Here is a 24,115-nt window from a genome sequence, read left to right on the forward strand (position 1 = left end):
TGTGTCAAGCAGTCATTTTCTTTCACCATAAAGTGATGCAACTCATGGGTTTATCTTGAAGCCAAACTTTCCGCCTACAACAGGCGGACTGAGTCTGCGCAGTGCGTGGGACTTCCGCATAGGCTCCACGTCTGTGCACGAGCGCCTTTCAGCCAATCACGTTCAGCCACAGTGTGTTTTGGAAACACACACACCCAGTATATCTCACGAGCTGTCATCTTCTTCAAAGTTCCGTAGACGGCTTGGACCCCGCTTCTTCGTTAATCCTCGGGTCAGCGCTGTAGCGTTAATCATCTCCAGCAGCCGGAGAACTTCCTAACACCCGGACCTGTTTTATACATGCGAACACTGACGTAACTTTACCCTGCGTTTCACTACCTTAGTGCCTTTGAGAGCTGAAAGTAACGTCTCTGTTGAGACAGACAAAGAAAATGGATTCCCAGATCTCGGAAAAGGATACGATTTCAGTTGTGATTAAAACGCCGAATCAACTTCATGGTGATCTGACAGTCGAAGATGTGAACATCAACTGGACGGTGAAGGACCTGAAAACTCATTTGGCGAGCTTTTATCCGTCCAAACCGGTGAGTTGTTAGTTTATGGTGCTCTTTTTGTGATTAACGTGTTTATAACTGAAGGAAGCTAGCTGGGCTGCTAGAGACTTAGCTAGAGAGCGGGTATCAGCTCTCTGTATTAGCTAGCAAGCTAGCATTACCACATTTTCTCAAGTGTCGTTACTGTACACTGTTAATTCCGCTTAATCGTGTTTTATTGCTTTGTTGGTGTATAAACACGGCGTGTGAGCTATATTACGATTATTATTAACTTTTCCTCATTAAATAGCTAGCTGGCTGACCGCATTCCATTGCACTATTACAGACGTACTTCCGCTGTTAGCTAATGTGGCTAACACTCACTCAGGTTAGCTCTAGGCGCGTGCCCGTGTATTTACATAAATCCCATGTTTATCACGAATTTACATAGCTACACGGCGAGTTGGCTTTAACCCCCCAGAGAACTCTCTTATGAAACATACCGACGCTGCGTCAAAAGAGCAGCTGGTTTCTCTTCTCTAGGGAATTTCCTTCACTTCCTTCGTTTGTTTATTACATTTGACACTTTCTTCCTTCTGAACAGGCTGAAAAAGACCAGAGACTCATCTACTCAGGCAAACTGCTCACAGACAACCTGCACCTCAGAGATGTTTTTAGGAAGGTAAAGGGGTTGTTATATGATTTTTGTTGGTGGTGTTGTTTTTGAAAAGTTGCACTACTGTGCAATAAACACAGAATGTACGGAGTATTTTGCATGGGTTTGTATGGTATACCATGCGTACACATTTTGTATAACATACACAAACACAGTCAAATAGTCGGGGCGTGTTGTTTTCAGTCACGTGGTCATTCAGTTCTTATTGTTATTTATTTGGTGGCAAACTATAATAATGGGGAAACTGTGTATTGGTACATTAAATCCATTTTCAGGCCAGCAGATTGTTGGCAACAATAGTGTGATTTATGAACAATAAATATAATGATGAGAAAATATATTTAACAGAAAATCACACTATGGTCTTGGTCTTCAACAGTTAAAAAAAAACAGTATAAAATCTTTTTTATTTTTAATATTGAATGTTCACCTGTATAAATAAGTATTGCATGGCTGTTTGGTTTAAGTTTTAATTCCTTATCGTTATAGTTTGCCACTGAGTAATTGACTATATAAGTACTGAACGGGCATTTGATTGAAAACCAAAGGTTGGGCTCTGACTTTTACACAGTACTGTATATTAATTAAATTCAAGAACATGTTAAATATCACATCATATTTAATATATTATGTTTAATGTCAATCCTAGCTGTGGGCAATATGTCAAAAAAAATCACATCACAATATATGAAGACCTTTATTGTGATGCACTTTACATATAACTTTCTATTTCGGTTTGCCACAATTAAAAAGATCTACAATAACCTATGATTTCAGTGGCAGTTTTATTTAGCATCTCTTAACATCATCATAAATAAGTTATTGGACAGAGAAACACGGATATGACTATTATTTATATAATGTTTCATTTAGAGTCCAAATCCTGAAATAGTGACTATAAAAGATTCTAACATGAGCAAGCCGCGAACATAAGCAATACATACAATGTTAATAAAACGTTAAATAATATATTTTTTTTTAAACAGGAAATTTAGCCGATGCATGCAGTACATCAGAAAATTATTTTGTCATGTAAACGTTTTGCTCTAGTGCATTCAGAAAGTTCATTCATAGTGTTTGACCTAAAAATCAATCCCACACCCAGGTGTAAATAGAGCTGATCTCTGTTTAGTTTTTTTTTGCATAGTTACGAAGTTTTAAGAAATGCTGACAGGTTTATCTTGTGTCCACTTCTTTAATGTGTTAGTTTCAACTTATGCTGCTCACTATGGCACATCATAATGTTTTTGCAATCACTTGGACACAAACACTAGGTGTACAGTAGCACTGTTCAGTTTATCTTGAAGGCTATCTTGGTATCTGAAAAGCTTCTAACAGTCTTATAACATCATGTTCCTGTGTTTACAGATGGACGCAGTACCCACTCTTCACCTTGTGTGTGCATTTAAACCCCAGCCTGATTTGCAGCAGGGAGCCAGACCTAAGGTAGGCCACTTTACACTCATGCACACAGTGTATATATACATAAGCCTATGACAAAATAGTGTAACTCTGCATATTTTATATGAATGCATAATAATGCGAGAGCTGAAGTTTTCCTGTGCAGTATTTCTGACACTTCCAGAAGGTTCTGTCTCAGGCTGCTCACTGCTGACAGTGCCATTGCGCCATCGTGTTATTTTTCCATCAGTCTCACATCGTGCTGTGCATCAGTGAGAACTAGAGACAGTAGTCTGGAGAAAGTAGTGCTAGCTCAGTGGGTGGCCTGGAACAAACTCACACAGCTGTGCTTGTTATGATCCACCAGAAAGCCCAACTTTGCATCTTCTTCAAAACCACTGCAGTTGTTTTTTATATTTCATAGTTTCAGTACTAGTGAGTTGATTTTTTATTTTTTTGTGCACTCTGATTTCCTTATAAACAAATCAACCATGCCCATCGCTTGTGACGCAGGTCAAACCAGCAGAGCAGCAGCCGTCGCCAGCCACTTCATCTCCAGCACCATCTGCGCCTGCTGTGTCCCCTACTGCCGGTCTCAGACAGCGTGGTCACCCTGCCCCTGCTGTGCCCACTGCTGCATGGCCTGCCACAGGCACTGGCACGAGCACATCCGCGTGAGTTCCTGCTGTTTCCTGTCTGGGCAATGAGAGTGGGATAATGAAACTCAGTGGTCGGTACAGGTTCTGAGAGGGAAGAATGTACTAAAAGATGAGAACAAGAAAGAACTTATATACTTTTAGTATTTACTCAATTTGAGTTTCATCTCTGATAAAAATGATGCAACCGAACTGTAGATAAGTGTCTAAATGTATGTTTCTGTGACCAGGCCAAGACCAGAAGTGGTGACCCATCCAGCATTCCCTACGTACTCACTTTACAGCCCACAGCAACTCCTTTGGCTGCAGCATATGTACGCTCGACAGTACTATATGCAGTAGTAAGTTTGATCACTTTACACTATTATCTTAGCTTACACTAGTTTGTGTTTCCATCTACTTGAAAATTAAACATTTGCTATTTGCTTTCCAGTCAAGCAGCTGTTGCAGCCGCTGCTTCTGTTCCGGTGACCCCTCCTACTTCACTACCAGTCACTCCGCAACAAGCCGCTGTGCCTGCCGGACTACCCAATCAGGCTCCCATCGACAACCTGCCAGCCAACCAGAATGTCCCAGACCCTGCCTTTATCAACCCAGACGGAGCCAATCAGAACATGCGCATGAACGCCCAGGGCGGGCCAGTGATGGAGGACGAGGAGGATGTGGAAAGAGATTGGTTGGATTGGGTTTACACCGCCTCTCGCTTCGCTGTGTTCCTGAGCATAGTTTACTTCTATTCCAATCTGAGTCGCTTCATCCTAGTGATGAGCAGCCTGCTCCTCATGTACCTGTGAGTGTGTCTGTCATTTTTTATTTTATTTTATTTTTTCCACTTTGATTACTCAGACTATTTAATGTCTCTGCTGCGAGCTCTGCTGTTGTGACTAGGTCTTTAGGCTATTACTCCCGTTTTATTAATTCACTTACTGCCTCTCAGTTTAGTGATGGTTATCTAGCTAATGCTGTTGAAACGTCTATGTCGAATGCTGCAGGGTCTTCCTCTGGGCCTGATGATTTGATTACCTTATTTTACACATTTTTCTCTAACATTTTAGATTCTGTTGCAACTTTCAAGCCGAAACAACCAAAGCGAAAGTCTTATTACTGGCTGGATGTTAATACTCGTTCTCTCGGACAGGCTTGTCATAAAGTAGAGTGGAGACAGAAGCATGATCGTTTAACTGTGTCCTTTTGAGATTTTTAAATATTGTCTGTTTAAGTTTCAGAATGCAGCAAAGTCAGCTAGGTCTAGGTATTTTTCTGATTTAATTACTGCACACTGTCATAGACCTAAGATTTTATTCACCACGATTAGTTCAATAATTAGAGTTGCCAGTTCCATGGGGAATTCTCAGCTGAACTTTGAGAGGTTTTTAATGTCTTTTTGCTGATAAAGTTATAACCATTCGTTCTTACTTCACTTCACAGTTCTCAGATCTGTCCCTGAATTCGCTGGCTACCTCGGTTTCCTTTTATCATTTTCAACATGTTTCTTTAAAGGAACTATGTGATCTGGTTAACCAGATGAAAATAACTTCCACCTCACTTGACGATGTTCCCTCTGAGATTATAAAAGCAACTTTTCCCATAATTGGCCCCAGTATCCAAGTGTTGATTAAATTCATCTTTGGATGCTTTGGTGGTCCTGAATTGTTTTAAGCACGCTGTTGTTCAACCTTTGCTTAAGAAACAGGGTTTGGATGAGGGCTGCTTTAATAATTATCGGCCTGTCTCTAAGCTATCGTTCTTGTCAAAGCTGTTAGAGAAAGTTGTACAGTCACAACTGATCCTGTTTTAAGTTATTGGAACCTTTCCAGTCTGGTTTCACTGCTTATCATAGCACAGAGTCTGCTTTGTTAAAACATTATACTTGCGGTTGATGCTAGTAAAAATGCTGTTTTGATGCTATTAGATTTTACAGCTCTCTTTGTTACTGTAGATCATAATGTACTTCTTTGGTGTTTATAACATTTGATTGGTATCAAGGGTACCGCCTTACAATGGTTCAGTTCATATCTTAAAGACAGGTCCTTTTCTGTAGTGTTGGGTAAGTTCTCCTCATCTTCAGCTCCTATTATTAGCGGTGTACCTCAGGGCTCTATTCTGGGCATGCTTCTTTTTAACTTATTCCCCAGCAGATGCATATATATCATTAGGGGGAACAATGTCTCTTTTAATTTATATGCTGATAATACCCAGTTGTACATACCGTTGAAAGTTGGCAACTCCATTCAGCCATTGTTGGACTGTCTCGACGATATTAAAAACTGTTTAACAAATAACTTCCTCTAACTTAATGAGGACAAAACTGAAATAATTGCTTTTGGTCCCCCCGAAATTGAGAGATGGCCTCATTAATGAGCTTGGCAATCATTTCCCCTCAATTTCTTCCAAGGTTAGGAACCTTGGTGTCATCCTGGATTCAGAATTTGTGTTTAACCAAGCAAATTAATTTGGTTGTTAAGAATATTTTTGATCAATGACTGATTATTTCTAAACTTAAAAACGATGGAGAAGGTTATTCATGCTTTTATGACATCATGTTTAGTTTATTGTAATTCATTGTACTTTGGTCTTCCTCAGTCATCTCTTGCTCGCCTCCAGTTGGTTCAGAATGCAGTTGCAAGGCTGTTGACCAGGGCACAGAAATATGATCATGTCACCCCAATTTTAGCATCACTCCATTGGCTCCCAGTCCATTTTAAGATTCTGTTGTTTGTTTTTAAAGCCCTTAATGATCAAGCTCCTTCTTATCTCAAAGATCTTCTTATTCCCCATTCATCTAACAGATTTTTAAGATCTTTTGATAGGTTTCTTTTGTGTGTCCCTCGATCCCGTTCAAAAACTAAGTTTGATAGAGCGTATTCAGTCGTCGCCCCTCCTTTATGGAATCAGTTGCCACTGGACATCCGCCTTGCACCTTCTATTATCATTTTGAAAAAGAGGCTGAAAGCATATCTTTTCTCCCAGGCGTTTTAATCAAATTTTAGTTTTGTTTTATAGTCGGTTTTCTGTTTGGTTTTATTCAGTTTTTTCCTATTTAACTTTTTCTTTCCCTGTTCAGCACTTTGGTCCACTTTACTATGTTTAAACATGCTATATAAATAAAATTTACTTACTTACTTTAAATCATAAACTAAGTGCATGGAAATGTGAAGAAACGAATGTATACAGTATTTAGTGAGCATGTTTTCGTTTACATTTACAGCATTTGGCAGACACCCTTATACAGAGCAACTTACATTTATCTCCTTTATACATCTGAGCAGTTGAGGGTTAAGCTTGCTCAAGGACCCAACAGTGGCAGCTTGGCAGTGCTGGGGTTTGACCTCGTGATCAAACCCCAGTCAGATGTCCAATGTCCTAACCACTTAGCTACCAATGCCCCATGTTCTCCACACACATGCTCCAAGCATGTAGTAGTAGTAGTAGTAATACCACCTATCACAGCACAGTTTGCATCTCTTAAGTAGCTTTCTCATATTTATTACAACTCTGTGGTTTTATAATAATTTATACCACGGTCTGTCCGAATACTTGACTCTGATTGGCTGGAAGGTGTGTGGGTTAAATCCATGTATACCACATGTAGTTCCCGTCAATTTTAATCACTGTTCTAAATTACTGTGCTGCCTATAAATAGCTGTAACCGTAGTAACATACAGTTAAACTCACAGCTTCATTATTAGTAGACACACGCAGTAATTCACACACGCACAGTCTTTCTTCTGTCTCTCTCTCTCATTCGCTCGCGTGTTCTCTCTCTCTAATAACTATTTACTATAATTCCTTCAAATAAAAGTATCATATCGCAGTACTTTATATCCGTGTATGATTTAGAGCGGGCGGAATTCTAGATCTGTCTAGATCCTGTATATAAAATAACTAACAAAAATTAACCGTTATTTTTATCTTTTCAGTCAAATTTTGCATTGCAGACATCAATGACAGATTGAACTAGTCAATGCTGGCAAGTAACCACAGTATAAGTAGGATAAAGTGTGCATTACACAATTTTAATGCACTCCATTTCACATCGTGCATTAAATTCGTGCAACAGACACCTAACCGTGGATTATCCCTTATATATCCTATTTATAAAAATGATATATATCTTTATGTGGAGACTGACATCAGCATGTTGTTTAATTATTTGACCTGCAGTAGCTTATGTACATTTATATATGAGTTGAGCACTTACTACTGAAGTCATTATCTTTCTCCAACAATACATATGGTGATATATTTTTTCTCTCTGTGGTATTTTGTAACTTTAACTTAGTTACTGAAAAGCAATTGTTGATCAGGAGCATGGGTAGACATGCAAAATAAAAAGGGGGGGGGGGTAGACAAGCAAAAAAGGAAAAATAAGAACTTCATGTTTGTCAGTTACTGAGCGATGTCACACTGTGTGTTCATTTCTGCACACAATCTGTGTGATTAATGCCACTCAGTCTTTCACTCTAGGTGTTAACATCCCATTTTGGTCAGCAAGCTTACATTCTTTGACGATATTATCCAGATTAATTATGCTCTGTAATTTATAAGGTTTGCACTGTATAAAAATGAGCGCTCACTTTCCAGGACACAAGCAGGTTTATCAGGCTGGAGAAAGGTAAATGAGCACAGAGCCTGTGGGAATAATGATTTGTGTGTGCCTTTTGTTATACATCGAAGATTTGTTTCGTACATTTAGACTTCGCATAACATTCGCCTACACACAAGGGAATGAGACCTTTGGCAAACAGGATATCCAGGGGCTCTTTCCCTCATTCCCTCGCTGATCATCATGCTCTCAGTGTGTCTCACTCTAAGCGCTGTTTGAGTGGGAACAGAACCTGGGAATCCTTCCCTTTCGAAACATTTTTTTTCGGATAAACGTCATCTGTATGTATTTTATGTATCTGGTTCTGTGTATGTGCAGATAACGTTTTGATGAGACTTTTCCACAGTGCTCGTTTTCACTTCCAAGGCCATGATAAACCTGGTTAGGGGAGCTCAGTCTGTAAACATGACCCTTGTGGTGTAAACATAGGGGTCACAAGGTTATATACAGCAGCATAGCTGTTCTAAAGTAAGTAAAAAAACATGGACACAGTGAATGTATGTTTTTTTATTATTTGAAACACATTTTAATGTTGACGTGTTTAAATGTGTTTCTTATACAAATGTATTTAATTCCTAATATTTTTTCTATTTACATGTTTAATGCTCCTCAAGAAGTTAAAAAAAAAATTATTTAGAAAGTCTGAGAAGTTGCCAACAAATGCTCGGTATGTACAGACTAGTGACTGAGGGAAAACTGGTGGCGCTGTTATATTGTGGTGTGGTTTGGTTACGCTTGTCTCCTTAGAAAGAAGGATCACTGTAAATCACGTGACCTCCACCCAGTTGAACTGCGTTCTCTGTTAATGTCCTCCAGAAGCTATTCCCTCTACTGGTGTTTTGAAGAACAGCGTTCATCACTCCAGTACAGTTCCAGAGACTTGTAGAATCTGTGCTGAGGTGCATCGAACTTGTTCTGGTGGCTGGTGATTGCCCAAAACCTTACTAAAACACCTTTTCTACTGTTTGGTGTTTTTTTTTGTTGTTGTTTTTATTTGTCATTTTATTTGTCATCTATCTGTACATGCTGGAAAAGTATCATGAAGTTGGGTGAGTGTGCGAAGACTGAGCAAAGCTGCCAATAAGGCTGCTTTTGAAAAATCTAAAATATATCTGGATTTGTTTAACAGTGTCCGTCACAATGCTACGTTTTTTCCATATTTAAAAAAAATATCAGAAATACTAAGAATAGTAAAAATCACAAATGTGCTTCTATGAGTCCAGCTTTTTAACCGGTACTTTGTCCTTCAGCTGAAAATGGTGCAGTGGACTGTTTTTAGCATGGAAAGTATCTTGTAACAGGCAGCGAGTTGGCAGAGTGTGTAAGCCTGCTATTTTCTGGATGTTGTCCTGACCGCTGTCTTCTCTTCTATGCAGGCACACCGCGGGCTGGTTCCCATTCAGACAACGAGCTCAGGCTCGCCCTCCAAACCATCCAGCGCCAGAGGTCATTCAGAACCAGCAGAATCAGAACCAGGACAGACAAGAGCTGGTGAGGGATTTATAATGCGCATTACATTCTGTGTAATATGCTTTATCTTAGCAGCTTTTATTAGTATAGACTGAAAGAATGAACCACAAATGTATATTTTACTATGTTTGAGAAAATTTGGTGAGATTTTTTTTGCCTTCTGTATTTTTAAAGATGGTGCCCCCTGCTGAATTGGAGGATGGGGAGACAGATCGAGAAGCTGATGTTCAACCCCCCTTGATTGCAGTTCCTGCATCTCCAGTTCGACCCTCTATTCTCTGGACAGCCTGGGTTTTCTTCAGATCTTTCTTTGCCTCCCTGGTCCCTGAGGCTCCTCAAGCTATGGCTAACTGAGTCCGGCAAAAATATTATCAGACGGGTAAAGTCAAAAGTAGCACCAACCATGAAGGAGAACTCTGCCTCCTCTTAGTCAGTTTGATCCAGCACTTTGTTTTTGTTTTTTTGCTGCACGAACATGTGGTTTGTGATTTCCTGGATTAGATTTTACTCTGCTTAGTCAAGCTCCAAGTTTGCCCATTCAGCCTTTTCAAGCTGTTTGGTGACGTGACCAAAAAACTCATCTCTTCCTTCAGCCAAATAGTGTGTATATAGTGTAAATAAGTGCTGAAACACCTTGTAAATGTTTCTGTACAGTTTCTGCACAGCACTTTAAATTTTCTCCCTGCCAGCATCGGTCTGTCATCTGGTCAGATGACCTTGCACAGTACTTATGTCATCGGGGTTTCATTTTCCTGGAATGGTCCAGAGATTGAAACCATGAGTGGAACATAGAACAGCTTATCTCATCAAACATGACTGACATTGAAGGTTATTAATAGATACTTGGTGTACAAATGCCTTTTATAAGGGCTTGTGTGTGACACTTTGAGATTATGACAAATTTTAGCTGTACTGGTCTGTGTTGGGAATTAATTGTATTCAGGTTTATCTCGTGCTTCTGTATGATTATGTATGATGTTCTGAGTTAAAAGAATATACATAAATATATATGACAAACAGCCCAGGAAATGTTTGTTTTGTGACTTTCTGGAACAAAGTACAGTAGGATAAACTTTAATTTGAATCCTGCATGAATAATTAGCTCTTATTTAAATCTTTTGTGCATCAGCACGTAAAGTAAATGAGCAGGCACCTGAAAGCAAACAAGTATAATTTCTTTAATGATTGAATTAATACATTTAAATAATAACCTTTTTTGATCTGATATTTAGCAGTTTGTCTTTTCTCATTTTATTTTTCTTTCAAAAAAAGAATCCGCTTCGCTAATGCGAATGAAACATGCTGTAAAACTTTGTATAAGGAAATGAAGAAATAAAATCCTTTTAAATAAAACAAGTGGCTTCTTTGTGATAAGGATTACAAGTTGCTGAACAGCATGCCACACAAGCATTGTCATGGTGGCACAGTGCTAATGCATTGGCATACACTTTCTGTTTTTGATTTCTGTGAACTTCAGACATAATTGAACTGGTCTGCCCGCTGCTGATAAACCATCGCAATGCAAACTTGTGGAGTAACAGCTTGTTTTTTCAGATGCAAATATTGTGCACACAAATACACTGTGCTCTTGCTCTGTTTATGCAGAATTTACTATAATTCCTCTATGCTCTCCTAATGGTTACCTCCAGACGTCCTCGTCCTCCTCCAGCCTTGTGACTTGTCCTATACTAGTTCACTGTGCTCTGGCCTCTTCAACACAGGAGAATGTTCTGTACAGCAACATGCTCCTCTGATTTTTACTGACCCTACGTAACCCCAGTTTAACTAATAGTAGTGGACTCTGGACGAAAGCGTCAGTTGCCTCTGTCCTCCTGCTTGTTTTAGAGCCAGGCAAAAACCATAGTGCTCCTCCTCCAACCCCACACACACACACACACACACACACACACACACACACACACACACACACACACACACACACACACACACACACATATTCAGGGTGCCCCATCCGTCTTCCTATACTTTACCTAATTGTCTTGAGATTGTAAAGCACGAGACAAAGGACTCCAGTATCGTTTACCGAAGAAGAACAGAGCAGGGCCTGTATTTGTGAACATTCCAGAGATGAAGAGGAAAGCAATGGAGCTGTGTGTAGGAGCGCTCCTGCTCTTTAGTCTGGCCGGAGTGGGACACTCTTGCGTGGATCCTGAATCGGCCTACAGGTTTACTGGCATCGTGTGTAGGCTCACGTACCCTGCTGCTGTCGTCTGTGAGTATAATTTCTTTGTGTTAATCTGTTCTCCTGTAAATATGGGTCTTGTATTGATTTGTTTTCGTTAGTAGCAGAATGGTTCTTTTCTAATGGAATAGCAATAACACCCTAACAGGACTGTGAGCTCTTGTGAGATCATATGAATCTCTCTATAGAATGACATTTGTGTTAGTTCAAACTGCGATTTTTCGTCTTTTTTATTAAAAATTAAAAAAAAAAAAAAAAAAAAAAAAGTCCCAGCTGCATCGTTTGACCAGTTTTCGGAGAATTATTGTGAAATGATAACCTGTTTGAACTTTACAGTAAATGAAAAAACCACAGAAGTAATCCAGGCTGCATTCAAGCATGCTAAATATCCCAATATTCAGGGGGAGAAGTCAATGTTATTCATGGGCAAGCTGAATTACGGATTACACAAGTAAGTCGACCAAGACATAATCTGCACCTGTGTGTATACTGTATATGATGTATGAATTTTTTTAAAAAACATTTTGTACAGAAGTCAACAGTTGTAATTGCTAAAAGACTTTTGTTCACGCTCTGTTGGTTTCCTCATGTTTCCTAGTCTGGAGATCCACAATCTGACAATTGGGAAAAGTGAATTTGAGCTGCAGGAGAATAAAGGCATTGGCATCACTATCTCCAATGTATCTGTTGTTTTTAAGGGAACTATTATATATGAATACGGATCCTATCTGTGAGTACTTCCATGCATTATATATTCTTTTAACAGTGGTTTTGTTTATTAAATTTTAATAATACTGTCCCTTAAGCTACACTATGACTACACATCATGGTATATTATATAGTACCATCTACAAAAAATTACAAAACATGGCAATTTTAGTTAATATTATACAAATTCATCCAATTAGTGGCTATGAAATGTTGTTAATTTGTCAATGTAATGGCTATGATTCATATGTGTTTTAGTTGAAATTGATGGAAATGTCATCAAAGTAAATTAGACTACATAGTCATTATTTGATTTCAAATCCAATGTGTTGGTATACAATGTTAAAAATTACAAGAATGGCTGGTGTATCTGACACAAAGTGCAGTATTGTGGTCGTTAATTATAGATGTTCGTACATATTCCAGAGAACAGATCATATCAGTGCTTCCTTATTCTGAAGCACTACTACACTGTACAATTCATCCTGTTTATGATAATAGTGGTGGTCAGTGGTAGGACACTGAAATTATTTCCCTATTCTGAAAGGGTTCTGTACTGTACAGTTTTCCCACTTCTCTCAGTAATAAAGTTACCAAACTGTGCTTTTATTTGTGCCTGGGGTGGTAGCATCAAGGGGGCATCTTTTGTACCTTTTAGTATGTATCTTTTACCTGGAAATGTGAATAGAGTGTACCTTTCGAAATAATTTAAGGTACATAATTAGACTTTAACGATCACTTCTCCATTAATTTATTTATTCGTTCATCTTCAGTTATTATTTTTTAAAGTTCTGCTCAGGAGTCACATGGTTCCAAAGCCTGTCCTGCGAAACATTGGGAGGGACTCGGTTGTACGTAGGAACCCATGCACATAAACATTCCCACACGCAGTCACACAGTTTGTAGTCATGTTTTAGGGAGGTGGGAGAAAACTGGAGAGCCTGGAGGAAACCCACAGGTTAAGGAAACACAGCAATTAGTCACATCCAAGTTATCAGGTTCTCAGTGTACTTCCATTGTCACATTACACATTTAGTGCAGCACGTTTAGTACAATACTTTGTCATGTTTACACTACTAACATTGTTTTCACTTAGCTATACAATATAGTATTCTTTATTGTACTTATTTAATTCTATTTGAATCATTAAAACAAAGATTAGCTTGATAGTTGTTTCTCTTGTGTTGTGTGGGTTTTGTATATTCTGTGCCTTATTTTACATGTAAGCAATTTCCCTGAGCAGTGTACGTTGTCAATGTCTTTATATACTCTGATCAAATTGACTTAAATAATAAAAGCATTTTCCTCTTATACAGCTTCTCAGTAGGCCAGTCACTTGATTTTGAAGTTGAGTCCCAAATTGATTTAATCATCAATTCTAAGTTATGTGAGTATTACTACTTTTTCCATTTTGTCTCTGTGTAATGACTAACTCTAGTAGTAGCATGTCCATCGTGATGGCCATCCGTCATCGAAAATGGTGTAGACTGTGCAGGTCTTCGTCTCTGGCCTCGATTGATGTGTGTGATGATGAAGGTGTGGTTTTGTGTGTTTCAGATTGTGGGAAAGGCAGAGTAGCTGCAGACACTTCTAACTGCTACCTCACCTTCCACAAGCTGCAGCTCCTACTGCAAGGCGACCGAGAGTGAGTGTTCACAGCAAACACAACAATCCACAAATGTCGGGAAGAGTATTTTGAATACTCCTTTGAATACTTTCAGTATTTTTGAAGAATTTTTCACTGAATTTGCTTAAGACTAGTTAAGGACAAATTTCTGGACAGCGAAAATATACGTGCTACTTTCAGATATAAATGGATTTATGATGCATCAAGATAATGATGAACCATAAAGCCACTTCTTTGAATACAGCAGCATCTTCAAGTTGGGACAAAATGATGGGGCAACTTATGTAATTAGGATTTAATACTCTTTCTATGTTTGGGTAGAAGTAGCCATTCCATTAATAAGATGGTGTTCTCTCAATCAGGTCTGTGTGGAGTTGTGCATGTTCGTCCCATGTCTCTGTGGGCTTTCTCTTGTCAGGTCTTGTCTTGTCAGGGTTCTCATGTCAGTAGATGGACACGATATGCTAAATTGCCCTAGGTGTGAATGTGTGTGAATGGGTCTCTTCCAGTGTGTATTCCTGTCTCTTGCCCAGTGTTCCTGAGATCCACCAGATCCACTGCAACCCTGTCTAGTTAGCAGCTACTAAAGGTTAATGAATGAATAAATGGATTAACGTGTCATATCAAAGGAAAGTGAGGAACTGCAAGATACTTCTACCTGGAGCATTTCCTATAAAAATGTACTGCTCACTGTTTTGCTGAATGCTGCATCCCTGAAATTACTGAAGTCTCTAATGCCTTTCATTCACCTGACTTTAAAAATAACACACTTGATATTGATTAAATTAAACCAAAAGTGAAGTACGGAGTGTTTTAAGACTGATCTTGGCTTTATTTATTTATTTATTTTGCAGACCTGGCTGGCTGAAGAAAGTGTTCACTAACTTCATCACTATCACAGTAAAGTTGGTTGTAAAGGGGCAAGTGAGTGAGTTTATTGCACAACCCTGCACACTGGTGTCCTTTTGGACGACCGTATAATTGAGAAATGCACACAACACAAAGTTGACTTCCAAAATGCCTTGCTAATTAATTTGTATGAATTACAGATCTGTAAGGAAATAAACAAGGTTGCAAATATCCTGGCAGATTTTATCCAAGACACAGCAGGTAGGGTTCGGAAAACAGTTGCCATTAGGATGCTGTGTAGCTGCGTAATTCAGAGTTTAATGTAGACATTCCCTTTGTATGAGCAGAGCAGTTTGTGAGTGACGGAAACATCTCTACGAATGTTGGCATAACCTCTTCCCCGGCAATCACCTCCAATTACATAGAGTCATACCACAAGGTAGCTCACAGTATCCTGTTCTTGAATAGTAATAATGGCTCAGGCTAAACTTATTCAAATCTATATTTATTCTATATATACTGTCATTTGTGTCTTTTTTTTTGTTGTTGTTTGAGTATGCTGAGTATTCTGTTGCAGTTAAATAACTACAGCATTCTGCTTCTTTTTTTAACAGGGTCTAGTGACCTATAATAACACCACCTCAGTGATCAAAGACTCTGTGTTTAAGCCAGACCAGATTTCAGAGAATCGCAGCCTGTACTTCTGGCTCTCTGATGATGCCCTTGAACCTCTAATGACGGCAGCATACCATGACGGACGATTCATCATAAACATCTCCAGAACAGAGCTCACTGTATATTATCATTCCACGTAAACGAATGAAACTAGGCTAAAAGCTTGTGAAAAACCTATTGACGTAACATAAACATTGTATAAAGATTGCATTGCATAAACATTTCTGTTGTTAGATGAGACCATTATTTCCAGCTTCCATATACAGTACAGAGAGATGACGGGAGTTGCTCTTTTTGATTGCAGGACATGTTCCAGACTCAGCTATCCACAGACAGACCTAATTTAGTGAACAAGGTACTGTAACTTCCACAGTGCACGTTAGTTCACGTTTTGTAACTCCTTGTGGTTGTTTCCATGGAAATATGGAAATATACATCTGTAGAGAGTGGTAAGCCTGCTCTGTGGGAGTGTTTTGTTGCATGTAAGCTTTCCATATTAAGAGATCTAAAGTGCATGAGTTTGTATTACGAGTCCAACCTGTTATCCCTTATTTTTGGGTAACCTATTTATATTCGTTAACAATATTTAACCTGTAAATGCAGGTCTTCTCATAATCAAGTCACATTAACATGAGTCCTTTTGGTTTCTCCATAGAATTGTAATATCAGTCGTGTTCTTTTTATTACTGTTTTCAGACTTCTAGGATTTCTGTCTTTTTAATGAATGTCCCAACTTCCTGTTTTGCCAGATACTTGGAATTACTGTGAAATGATAGCACATCACAGAAGTGTGTGTGTGTATGTTTTGATTGCATCCATTAGTGGCTATTCTCTGAGGAACCGTTGTTAAGATCGTGGTGTGCATCAGTGCCTCGTTTCTGGACGACACCGCAAGGCTCATCTGTCAGAGTGGTGGCTGCAGTGGAGCTCTCTTCTGCAAAGCAGGACAGTCCTGCGCTGTACTTTGAGACGGTCAGTCATCAGCGCTTAAAATAAAAGCCTGCACTGTTTGTACACCGCCACAATTTGCAATGTTTTTGTTAAATTATGCATATTAATCAGCCAACACACTTCTTTTTATCCAAAGATCATTTAAAAGTGAGAGCCAATGTGATCCTAGTTTAGCATATCCAACAGCCTGTTTCATAGTGTGTCCTCTTATACCACAATTTGCCAACGATTGCAATTTTGTTCTTTCCATTTTTTAATGAATGACAGATTGTTCTGTCCTAGATTATGTAGAGTATCTGCCATATAAGGTCCCTGTGAATGACCTTTAACTAAAGAAATGATAATCTATTAGAACGAGTGTACTAATATAAGCTTATTATTTGAATAACAACCAGCACTACTGTTAGAGCTGCTGTTGTGGAAAATTAATCAACACCATTCAGATTTGAGAATTCATCAGAGTTTTGGTATATCTATTTATATCGTCTCATACTTAAACGTTAATATTTATAATATTCTATCTTTAACAGCATGGTTTGTGTCCCAGTAGGAGGTGGAAGTCTATGTGAGAGCCTCTTATGCTGAAAAGAAAGTCATCCTGAAGGCCACACCAGTGCAGTAAGTATGGCACTTCCTGTGAACCAGTTCAGTAAGTATGTCAATTCCTGTTTACTTTAATTGTCAGTTTACTCAGGTCTTACATATTTCCTTCTGTGGCTTGTAGTATATCTATATCAAACTTTACCACCTCGGAAGATGTTTCTGAGGTAAGGACTATACCGCAAACCAGAGTTCATTTTATTTTGGGCTGTATTATTTATTTATTTTTTGTTTATGCTTCGGGTTCTGTCAACACTGTTAAACCTCTTCTTGTGTTTTACGATGGAGAAGAGCTTAAGTGCTTATCTTCAGGAGGCTGTTGAGAAGATTGGGATCCCCAAAGTCATACCCTGTAAGGCTAGTGTGTATGTGTGTGCATTTATGAATCTGTTATGAATCTATGTTTTATCAATCTGACATATTTTCTCTTCTTAGACCTAGAGGCAGCAATGACAGCCTTGATGGACAAGCAGAATCTCAATCTGTTCGACATTATCAATCCTGAAGTAATACCTTATAATGTGAGTGTCTAATCTCTTGTTTAGCACCGATTTGGTTACTGGAGCTTAATAACAGCAAACCTCTGACCAAACAGGACCTGAACAAATACTCTTTTGAGAGACCAATTAATTAATGTTGCTATGTGACAAATATAAGCGAAATTAGACTGATTTTGCTTGACCTTTGATTTTGCTTGACCTAGATGTTGTACAGTCATTGGTCTTTAAGATATGACCTGAACCATTGTAAAGCTGTGTTAATTTCCCCACTTAGCTTCCAGAGAGTTAGCGTTAATAGAAGTCCATTGTTTATAGCAAATATTTGGAATTGAATCTAATGAAGACAATGTATATACAGCGTATATATAAATATGCGCAAAGAAGGCGGTGGAAAATTGTCTTTATTGTTTAACCTTTTGATCTTTTGTTTAAAAAAATTACAAAAATACTCTGCTCTCATGGATATTAAACAACTGCAAACACAGCACAGGTTTATCAAAAAAAAAATCTTTGTTAAATATAGGTGTGCAACAATTATTGGCATCCTTTCAGTCAATACTTCCCTTTGCCAAGATAACAGCTCTGAGTCTTCTCCTATAATGCCTGATGAGGTTGGAGAATACAAGGGATCTGAGACCATTCCTCCATACAGAATCTCTCCAGATCCTTCAGATTTTAAGGTCCATTCTGGTGGACTCTCCTCTCCAGTTCTCCCCACAGGTTTTCTATGGGTTTCAAGTCAGGGGACTGGGATGGCCATGGCAGGACCTTGATTTTGTGGTCAGTAAACCATTTTTGTGTTGATTTTGATGTATGTTTTGGATCATTGTCCTGCTGGAAGATCCAACCACGGCCCATTTAAATCTTTCTGGCAGAGGCAGTCAAGTTTTCATTTAATATCTGTTGATATTTGATAGCCCATGATGCCAGGTATCCTAAATAAATGTCCAGAAAAGCAGTGACTAAAACATTAGTCACCACCATATTAAACCGTGTGCATGAGGTACTTTTCCATATGGCTACCTCTCTGTGGGTGCCAAAACCACCTCTGGTGTTTATTGCCAAAAAGTTTCATCTGACCATAGAACCTGATCCCATTTGAAGTTGCAGTAGTGTCTGGCAAACTGAAGATGCTTCAGTTTATTTTTGGATGAGAGTAGAAGCTTTTTTCTTGAAACTCTATCGAACAACTTGTGGTGATGTAGGTGACTTTGGATTGTAGTTTTGGAGATTTTCTGACCCCAAGACGCAACTGAGTTCTGCAATTCTCCACCTGTGATCCTTGGAGATTTTTTGGCCACTCGAACCATCCTCTTCACAGTTCGTTGTGACAGTATTAAGACACGTCCAATTCCAGGTTGATTCATAACATTTCCCATTGACTGGAACTTTATTGCCCTGATGGTGGAAATGGGCATTTTCAATGCTTTTGCTATTTTCTTATAGCCACTTCCCATTTTGTGAAGCTCAACAATCTTTTGCTGCACATCACAGCTGTATTCCTTGGTCTTAAACATTCTTATGAATAACTAAGAGAATTTGGCCTATGTGCTACCTCATATTTATAACCCTGTGAAACAGGAAGTCATGGTTGAAAAAATTTCCTGTTCCTAGTCACCCAGGTGTACTAAAAATGTAAAATATCAATAGGAATATACTTCAAATATATTTTACTCATGAGTTCATAGGGGTGCCAGTAATTTTTGCACACCTATATAAACCCTGTTTTGTGTTTGCAATTGTTTGATATCCATGAGAACAGAGTATTTTTGTGATATAATTTTTTTAACAAAAAAATCTTACAATACATGGTGCTTATAATACATGCCATGTGGTTTCAGCTAATCATTTTCTCCTCTGTTTCACCATGCAGGGTTATGTCTTGGTACAGATGGACTTTGGTTTCCCACAGCATCTACTAGTGGAGTTCCTCAGGAAGACTCTGGTGTAACTGCAGTCTAATATCTGGTATTCTGTCATGCATTTGCCTAAAGACACCTATGATCACAAAGTGTTAGCACAAGTATATTTACATTTGTATTTACAGATTTTTAATTTGAGAGAGCATTTTTGTAATAAGACTTTTTGTAGTAGAATATTGTACTTTTAAGCACCTGTAAAACATCCTTTCTTTATCTGTGGATGTCAAGGCAGCCATTAAAAATGTAAATTTCCAGGAGTTTCCAGAAGAATAGAAACTTTACTGCTGTTGACATAATGCTCTATGGTGGAGATTTTCTTTCTTGCTCCATTAAACTTCTGATAACCATTTAATAATTCAGTAACTTTTATAGCTTCAAGTTGTATAACACAAACATCCTTCTAGTAAAGTCTGCTGACTTGGTGGTAATCTTGGCAATGCTCCACGGCAGTTATTTTCAGTCATACAAGACCAGGCTCATATTTACTTGAAATGGCGGAGGCCCATATGCCAGAAAAGGATCAACAATATTTAAATTATGTATTAGAAAATCTGACAAAGATGCTGTGAATAATATGCATTCTTTGGCTGAAATAGCATGAATTTTATTTTAGGTTGTCCCGGTTGTAGTGTATAACTAATGGACCAAAGTGCGCTAAAAAATGTAGAATCATTGATATGACGCTGATTGGAGATGTTAATTTAGCAATAGTTAAAGCTAAAGCTATTCACTTAAGGTTTCCAGCTTGGGAATGTTTTATGTTTGTTATGGCTTGTGTTTTCTGGTTTCTTGATAACATGACGAGCTGTATTTTTTTTTTGGCTTATTAAACTTAAGAGGCTGGTAAAGGTCTGACTGTTGTAGTTACTATAATGTCAGGGATAAAAGGAAGTAACTTGTTTCTTGGACATTCCACAATATTAAGTGTAACTACAAATGGTTACATTATGGTGTCTTTCATAATTAAATAAATAAAGTATTATCAGTGATTTAAATTATGAATATCTGTACATGATTTGAACTAACAATCTGCTTATTTTGTTACAGTAGTACATTTAAAGTATACAGTATATGCATCATAAATATGTGGAAGATATTAATCATGACAATTTTATAACATTATGAAAAAAACAGTTGAACCAAAATATCACTTTTCCTACCTCAAAACGTTTGGGGTCAACTTCCTGATTGATACTGACCATCAAGGCCAGATTATCAATATATGGGATAGGGCACCAATGGGGGGCACCAAATGATTAAGATAACAACTAGACCTTTTAAAATATTTCCTCCCCCCATATATTATCTACTGGAAGAGATGCAAACAGATACAAAATGAACATATGTGTGTGTATATATATGTGTATATATATATATATATATATATATATATATATATATATATATATATATACTCAGCAAAAAAAGAAACGTCCTCTCACATTCAATTGCTTTTCTTTCCAGCAAATTTCTTCACATGTGTAAGTATTTGTATCAACTTAAAAAGATTCAACATCTGAGACATAAACTGACTTCACGTGTGGTCAAGCTTCACATGTGGTCACCCTAGGGCACCACATTGTGTTAATATGGGCCTGCTGAACCACTTCCCTTTATATGATGTCATATTGATTACAGCATGTTATTTCTATAAAGTTGCAGTTTAGTAACATTTATCAGGCCAGAAAATAATGACTGCTAAATGTCCCAACACATCTCAGCCTAAGCATAAACACAGTAACTGAAAAACAACACTTTTGTTTTTCTCCAAATGAAGGAGGGTATCAGGTTTCCAAAATCAGGTTTTACAGTCTATTACTGATTGTCTCGTAAATCTAAAGTTCTCTTCACTACACACACTTCTGGGAAAGTCATGTGGTAAGGAGGTACAGCAACAAACAAAAAAAAAAAGCCACAAAAAAAACCCCCCAACAAACCTCTGCAAGTTGTATCACTAATTTTGAAAAAACACCACAGCAAAATTTAGCATTTTTCTCTGCAACAATCAGAAAAACATTGTGTGAAATCCTCACAGAAGTATTTTCAAGTATTTTCCTGTAAACCCTGTCTGATTGATCTTGCCTTTGTTCACCGAAGATACAAAATTACAACACCGCCATCTTCCTTTACTGACGTTCAGTTACGTAGTGATAAACCGCTCCAAGTGGGGAATTATTCAGGGCCAAAGAAAAAATCTTTGAGAAAAACAAAAAATGTCCAGGCCAGCCCAACTAACAATGACCAGTTTTTTGGGTGGCAGGCCTCCATCGGCAGACCGGCAGCAAACAGCTAGTCGTCAATGTCCTAGTAAATCATTAATATAACAAATAATAATGTTATATATTAATATAATAAATTATCGGAATGACATGCATTTAAGTCTTTAGGTCATGCCCCTACTAAATTCTCTAGTGACTGCATGGGCAAATCCCTGCAGACTTGCTCCAAAATCTAGTGGAAAGCCTTGCCAGACAAATGTGAGAGTGAGTGTGGGAGTGGCTTAGTATAACAGCAAAAGGCGACTAAATATGGAATGGGATGTTTATTCATCATGCACATATGGGTGTGATGGGCAGGTGTCCACATACTTTTGGCCACACAATCTGTATTTTAGACAGATCGATATGCAAAGTCAATGAAAATAAGTTCAGGGTACGCTTGTTATATATTTCTTTTTTTATATTGAGCACGTCAGTATAATAAAGCCACGGTGCTTATATAATGTTCTCATGCTTTTTTTCCCCTGGATGGTGTTTTTGGGCTGTCAGGATCATTTTTGTGATTTAAAGCAAATAATTATGTATATACCGCAAAGACTGGGAGATTATGGAGTGGATAATGACGCACTGTAACGGCGTATTGCAGGTATGAATCTCTTAACCACGAAACAAAAATAAGTCGTCTTTTTTGTTGTGGTTTTTGAGGTGACAGAACGACACCTGGCAACCTTGTCCTCAATTGAACTGTATTTAGGCGCTCTGGTGAAACGCCGCATATGATGAAACGGACAACAAATGAAGTTTAATAAATGTTCATTTTCAGTTTATGTATATATATATATATATATATATATATATATATATATATATATATTATATATATATATATATATATATATATATATATATATATATATATATTATATATATATATATATATAGACATGCTCCTGTCTGATTTGTGGAAATAATTCTATGTGTAAAACACAATTTCGTTGTCGACAAACATTTGCCATAAAAGTTAAAATTTTCCTGAGTAGTGCAAACCGTAAGCTTGGCATTATAGTTTCACTTTCGTTTCATTGCCACACCAGAATACCAGGCTATCAGGACACCAGGCTTTCCGAGGTAGGTACGCCGAATACACAATAGACACAATTAGTACGATTTGAACAGTTTCGTCTTAATGTTTTCCGACCTCGACGTTTCTTTGGTGTTACTGCGCATTTCTCCTGTATCATGTTCATGTCAGTATAGTAACTGCGCAGTTTGCTTGTGCTCGCTGTCTCTAAATAAAAGGCTTCCCGCCGGAACTTTGCCATATATACAGCTCGCGCACAGTTTAGAAGCCTTCACCGATTTCACCAAATAAGGCTAAAATGTGTCGAGTCGATATCTTCCGTGCTAAAATGCACTACATTTCTTTCTCTTGACGCTCTTTACTCTATTATAGTCTATAATCATTGATCAGTTTATTATATCAAGTTCAATTTCATAACCAATAGCCTACCATTTCCTCACACCAAACTTTCCTAGCATTACAGACTCGACTAGCCAGTCGTTCCTCTGATATAAACATTCCTTTACTGAATATTTCTGCACACTTTTGAGAAAGAAAAAAGGAAAAGTTAAGTGTGTCATGTATTAAAATAAGCATTTTACCATAGCAGATGGATGAAGATGGAGGAGATGGACCTGGAGGAGGATGTTTTGGATGTGGTGGACCAGGAGGCTAGCACAATAGTGGACATTTTGTGTGAGCAGAGAGATAATGTTCTACAGCAGATCTTTCCCTTGGTGGATGCTCGGACTCGAGAGCAGTTACAGCACCTACCAAATAACAGGGAGTCTATCTCAGGTCTTGTAGATTACTTCAGAACATCAGACCAACACACATGCCGCCATTTTCTGGACACTATTTGGTCTTTCTGTGAGAATATTCCCTTAGAGCTGGACATACGTATTGTAAATCTTGCAGGATCTTCAGCTGGTAAGTTCTGTTTGATACAGTGCTCACCTCATTTCTTAGCTACTGGTCAGTGTAACAGTGACGCACCAATCTATCTTTTATATGACACAAATAACCTAGAGTTGTTGCCTAACTATTTTAACATGTGATTAATATGAAACCAGAACAAATCTATAGGTTGTAAATAAATGTGTTCTATTGAAGTGCTATATGATATCAACTGTAATGCTTTAAGTGTATGAAAAGATATCTTTTTTCAGTTCAGATCCAAGGTTATTTGACAAAATGTCGAAACAAAGTGAAAGTGAAAGAACAGTGTACAAAGAAATGTCGAAATGTGGCGGGTTAATGAATTGATATCGCAATTCAATTCAAAGTTGGAATTTACCTAAAACCTCCTTGGTCTCTTTGCATGTGATGTGAAGGAGCATTCGTAAACAACCCTCATGTGCCAGATACTGAAAACTCCCCTCAGCCACGTTATGGAAAACGTGCACGTCTAGGTACTTCTCACATTTGCCTTATTACACAATCATCGTCATAATCCACA

At 38.1% G+C, this 24,115-nt stretch overlaps 3 protein-coding genes across 7 annotated transcripts in view; all 3 read left to right on the forward strand.

Annotated features, from left to right (window-relative positions):
• Positions 1–189: 189 nt before the first annotated feature.
• herpud1 (homocysteine-inducible, endoplasmic reticulum stress-inducible, ubiquitin-like domain member 1) lies at positions 190–10,701 on the forward strand. Its single transcript, XM_053622992.1, has 8 exons — positions 190–584; positions 1,138–1,215; positions 2,578–2,655; positions 3,124–3,284; positions 3,497–3,607; positions 3,700–4,056; positions 9,249–9,363; positions 9,517–10,701. The coding sequence occupies exons 1-8, from the start codon at positions 432–434 to the stop codon at positions 9,694–9,696; spliced, it is 1,233 nt and encodes a 410-aa protein (XP_053478967.1). The 5' UTR covers positions 190–431; the 3' UTR covers positions 9,697–10,701.
• Positions 10,702–10,865: 164 nt separating this feature from the next.
• Positions 10,866–20,372, forward strand: cetp (cholesteryl ester transfer protein, plasma). 2 transcript variants are annotated; one of them, XM_053622991.1, is made up of 16 exons: positions 10,866–11,575; positions 11,882–11,996; positions 12,144–12,275; positions 13,570–13,640; positions 13,811–13,898; positions 14,735–14,804; positions 14,930–14,990; positions 15,077–15,168; positions 15,344–15,523; positions 15,709–15,759; positions 16,227–16,376; positions 16,906–16,973; positions 17,080–17,122; positions 17,247–17,307; positions 17,391–17,476; positions 19,329–20,372. In XM_053622991.1, exons 1-16 carry the CDS (start codon positions 11,431–11,433, stop codon positions 19,404–19,406), a joined length of 1,491 nt encoding a protein of 496 aa, XP_053478966.1. In that variant the 5' UTR covers positions 10,866–11,430; the 3' UTR covers positions 19,407–20,372. The 2 variants fall into 2 exon arrangements, 1 of the variants encoding a protein (XP_053478966.1); XR_008385722.1 differs by lacking the exons at positions 17,391–17,476; positions 19,329–20,372 and having other exon boundaries at positions 16,886–16,973; positions 17,247–17,305.
• Positions 20,373–22,620: 2,248 nt separating this feature from the next.
• The window catches only part of nlrc5 (NLR family, CARD domain containing 5), a 32,088-nt gene continuing 30,593 nt past the window's right edge, over positions 22,621–24,115 (forward strand). For 3 of the 4 annotated variants that reach the window (XM_053622993.1, XM_053622996.1, XM_053622995.1), the window contains exons 1-3: positions 22,621–22,724; positions 23,264–23,586; positions 23,991–24,068. In XM_053622993.1, the coding sequence (XP_053478968.1) occupies positions 23,271–23,586; positions 23,991–24,068 (394 nt within the window). In that variant the 5' untranslated portion in view covers positions 22,621–22,724; positions 23,264–23,270. The remainder of the gene's footprint in view (positions 22,725–23,263; positions 23,587–23,990; positions 24,069–24,115) is intronic. The other variant, XM_053622994.1, reaches the window with a different exon arrangement.

Source organism: Ictalurus furcatus, chromosome 4, assembly GCF_023375685.1.
Source record: "Ictalurus furcatus strain D&B chromosome 4, Billie_1.0, whole genome shotgun sequence".
NCBI lineage: Eukaryota > Metazoa > Chordata > Actinopteri > Siluriformes > Ictaluridae > Ictalurus > Ictalurus furcatus.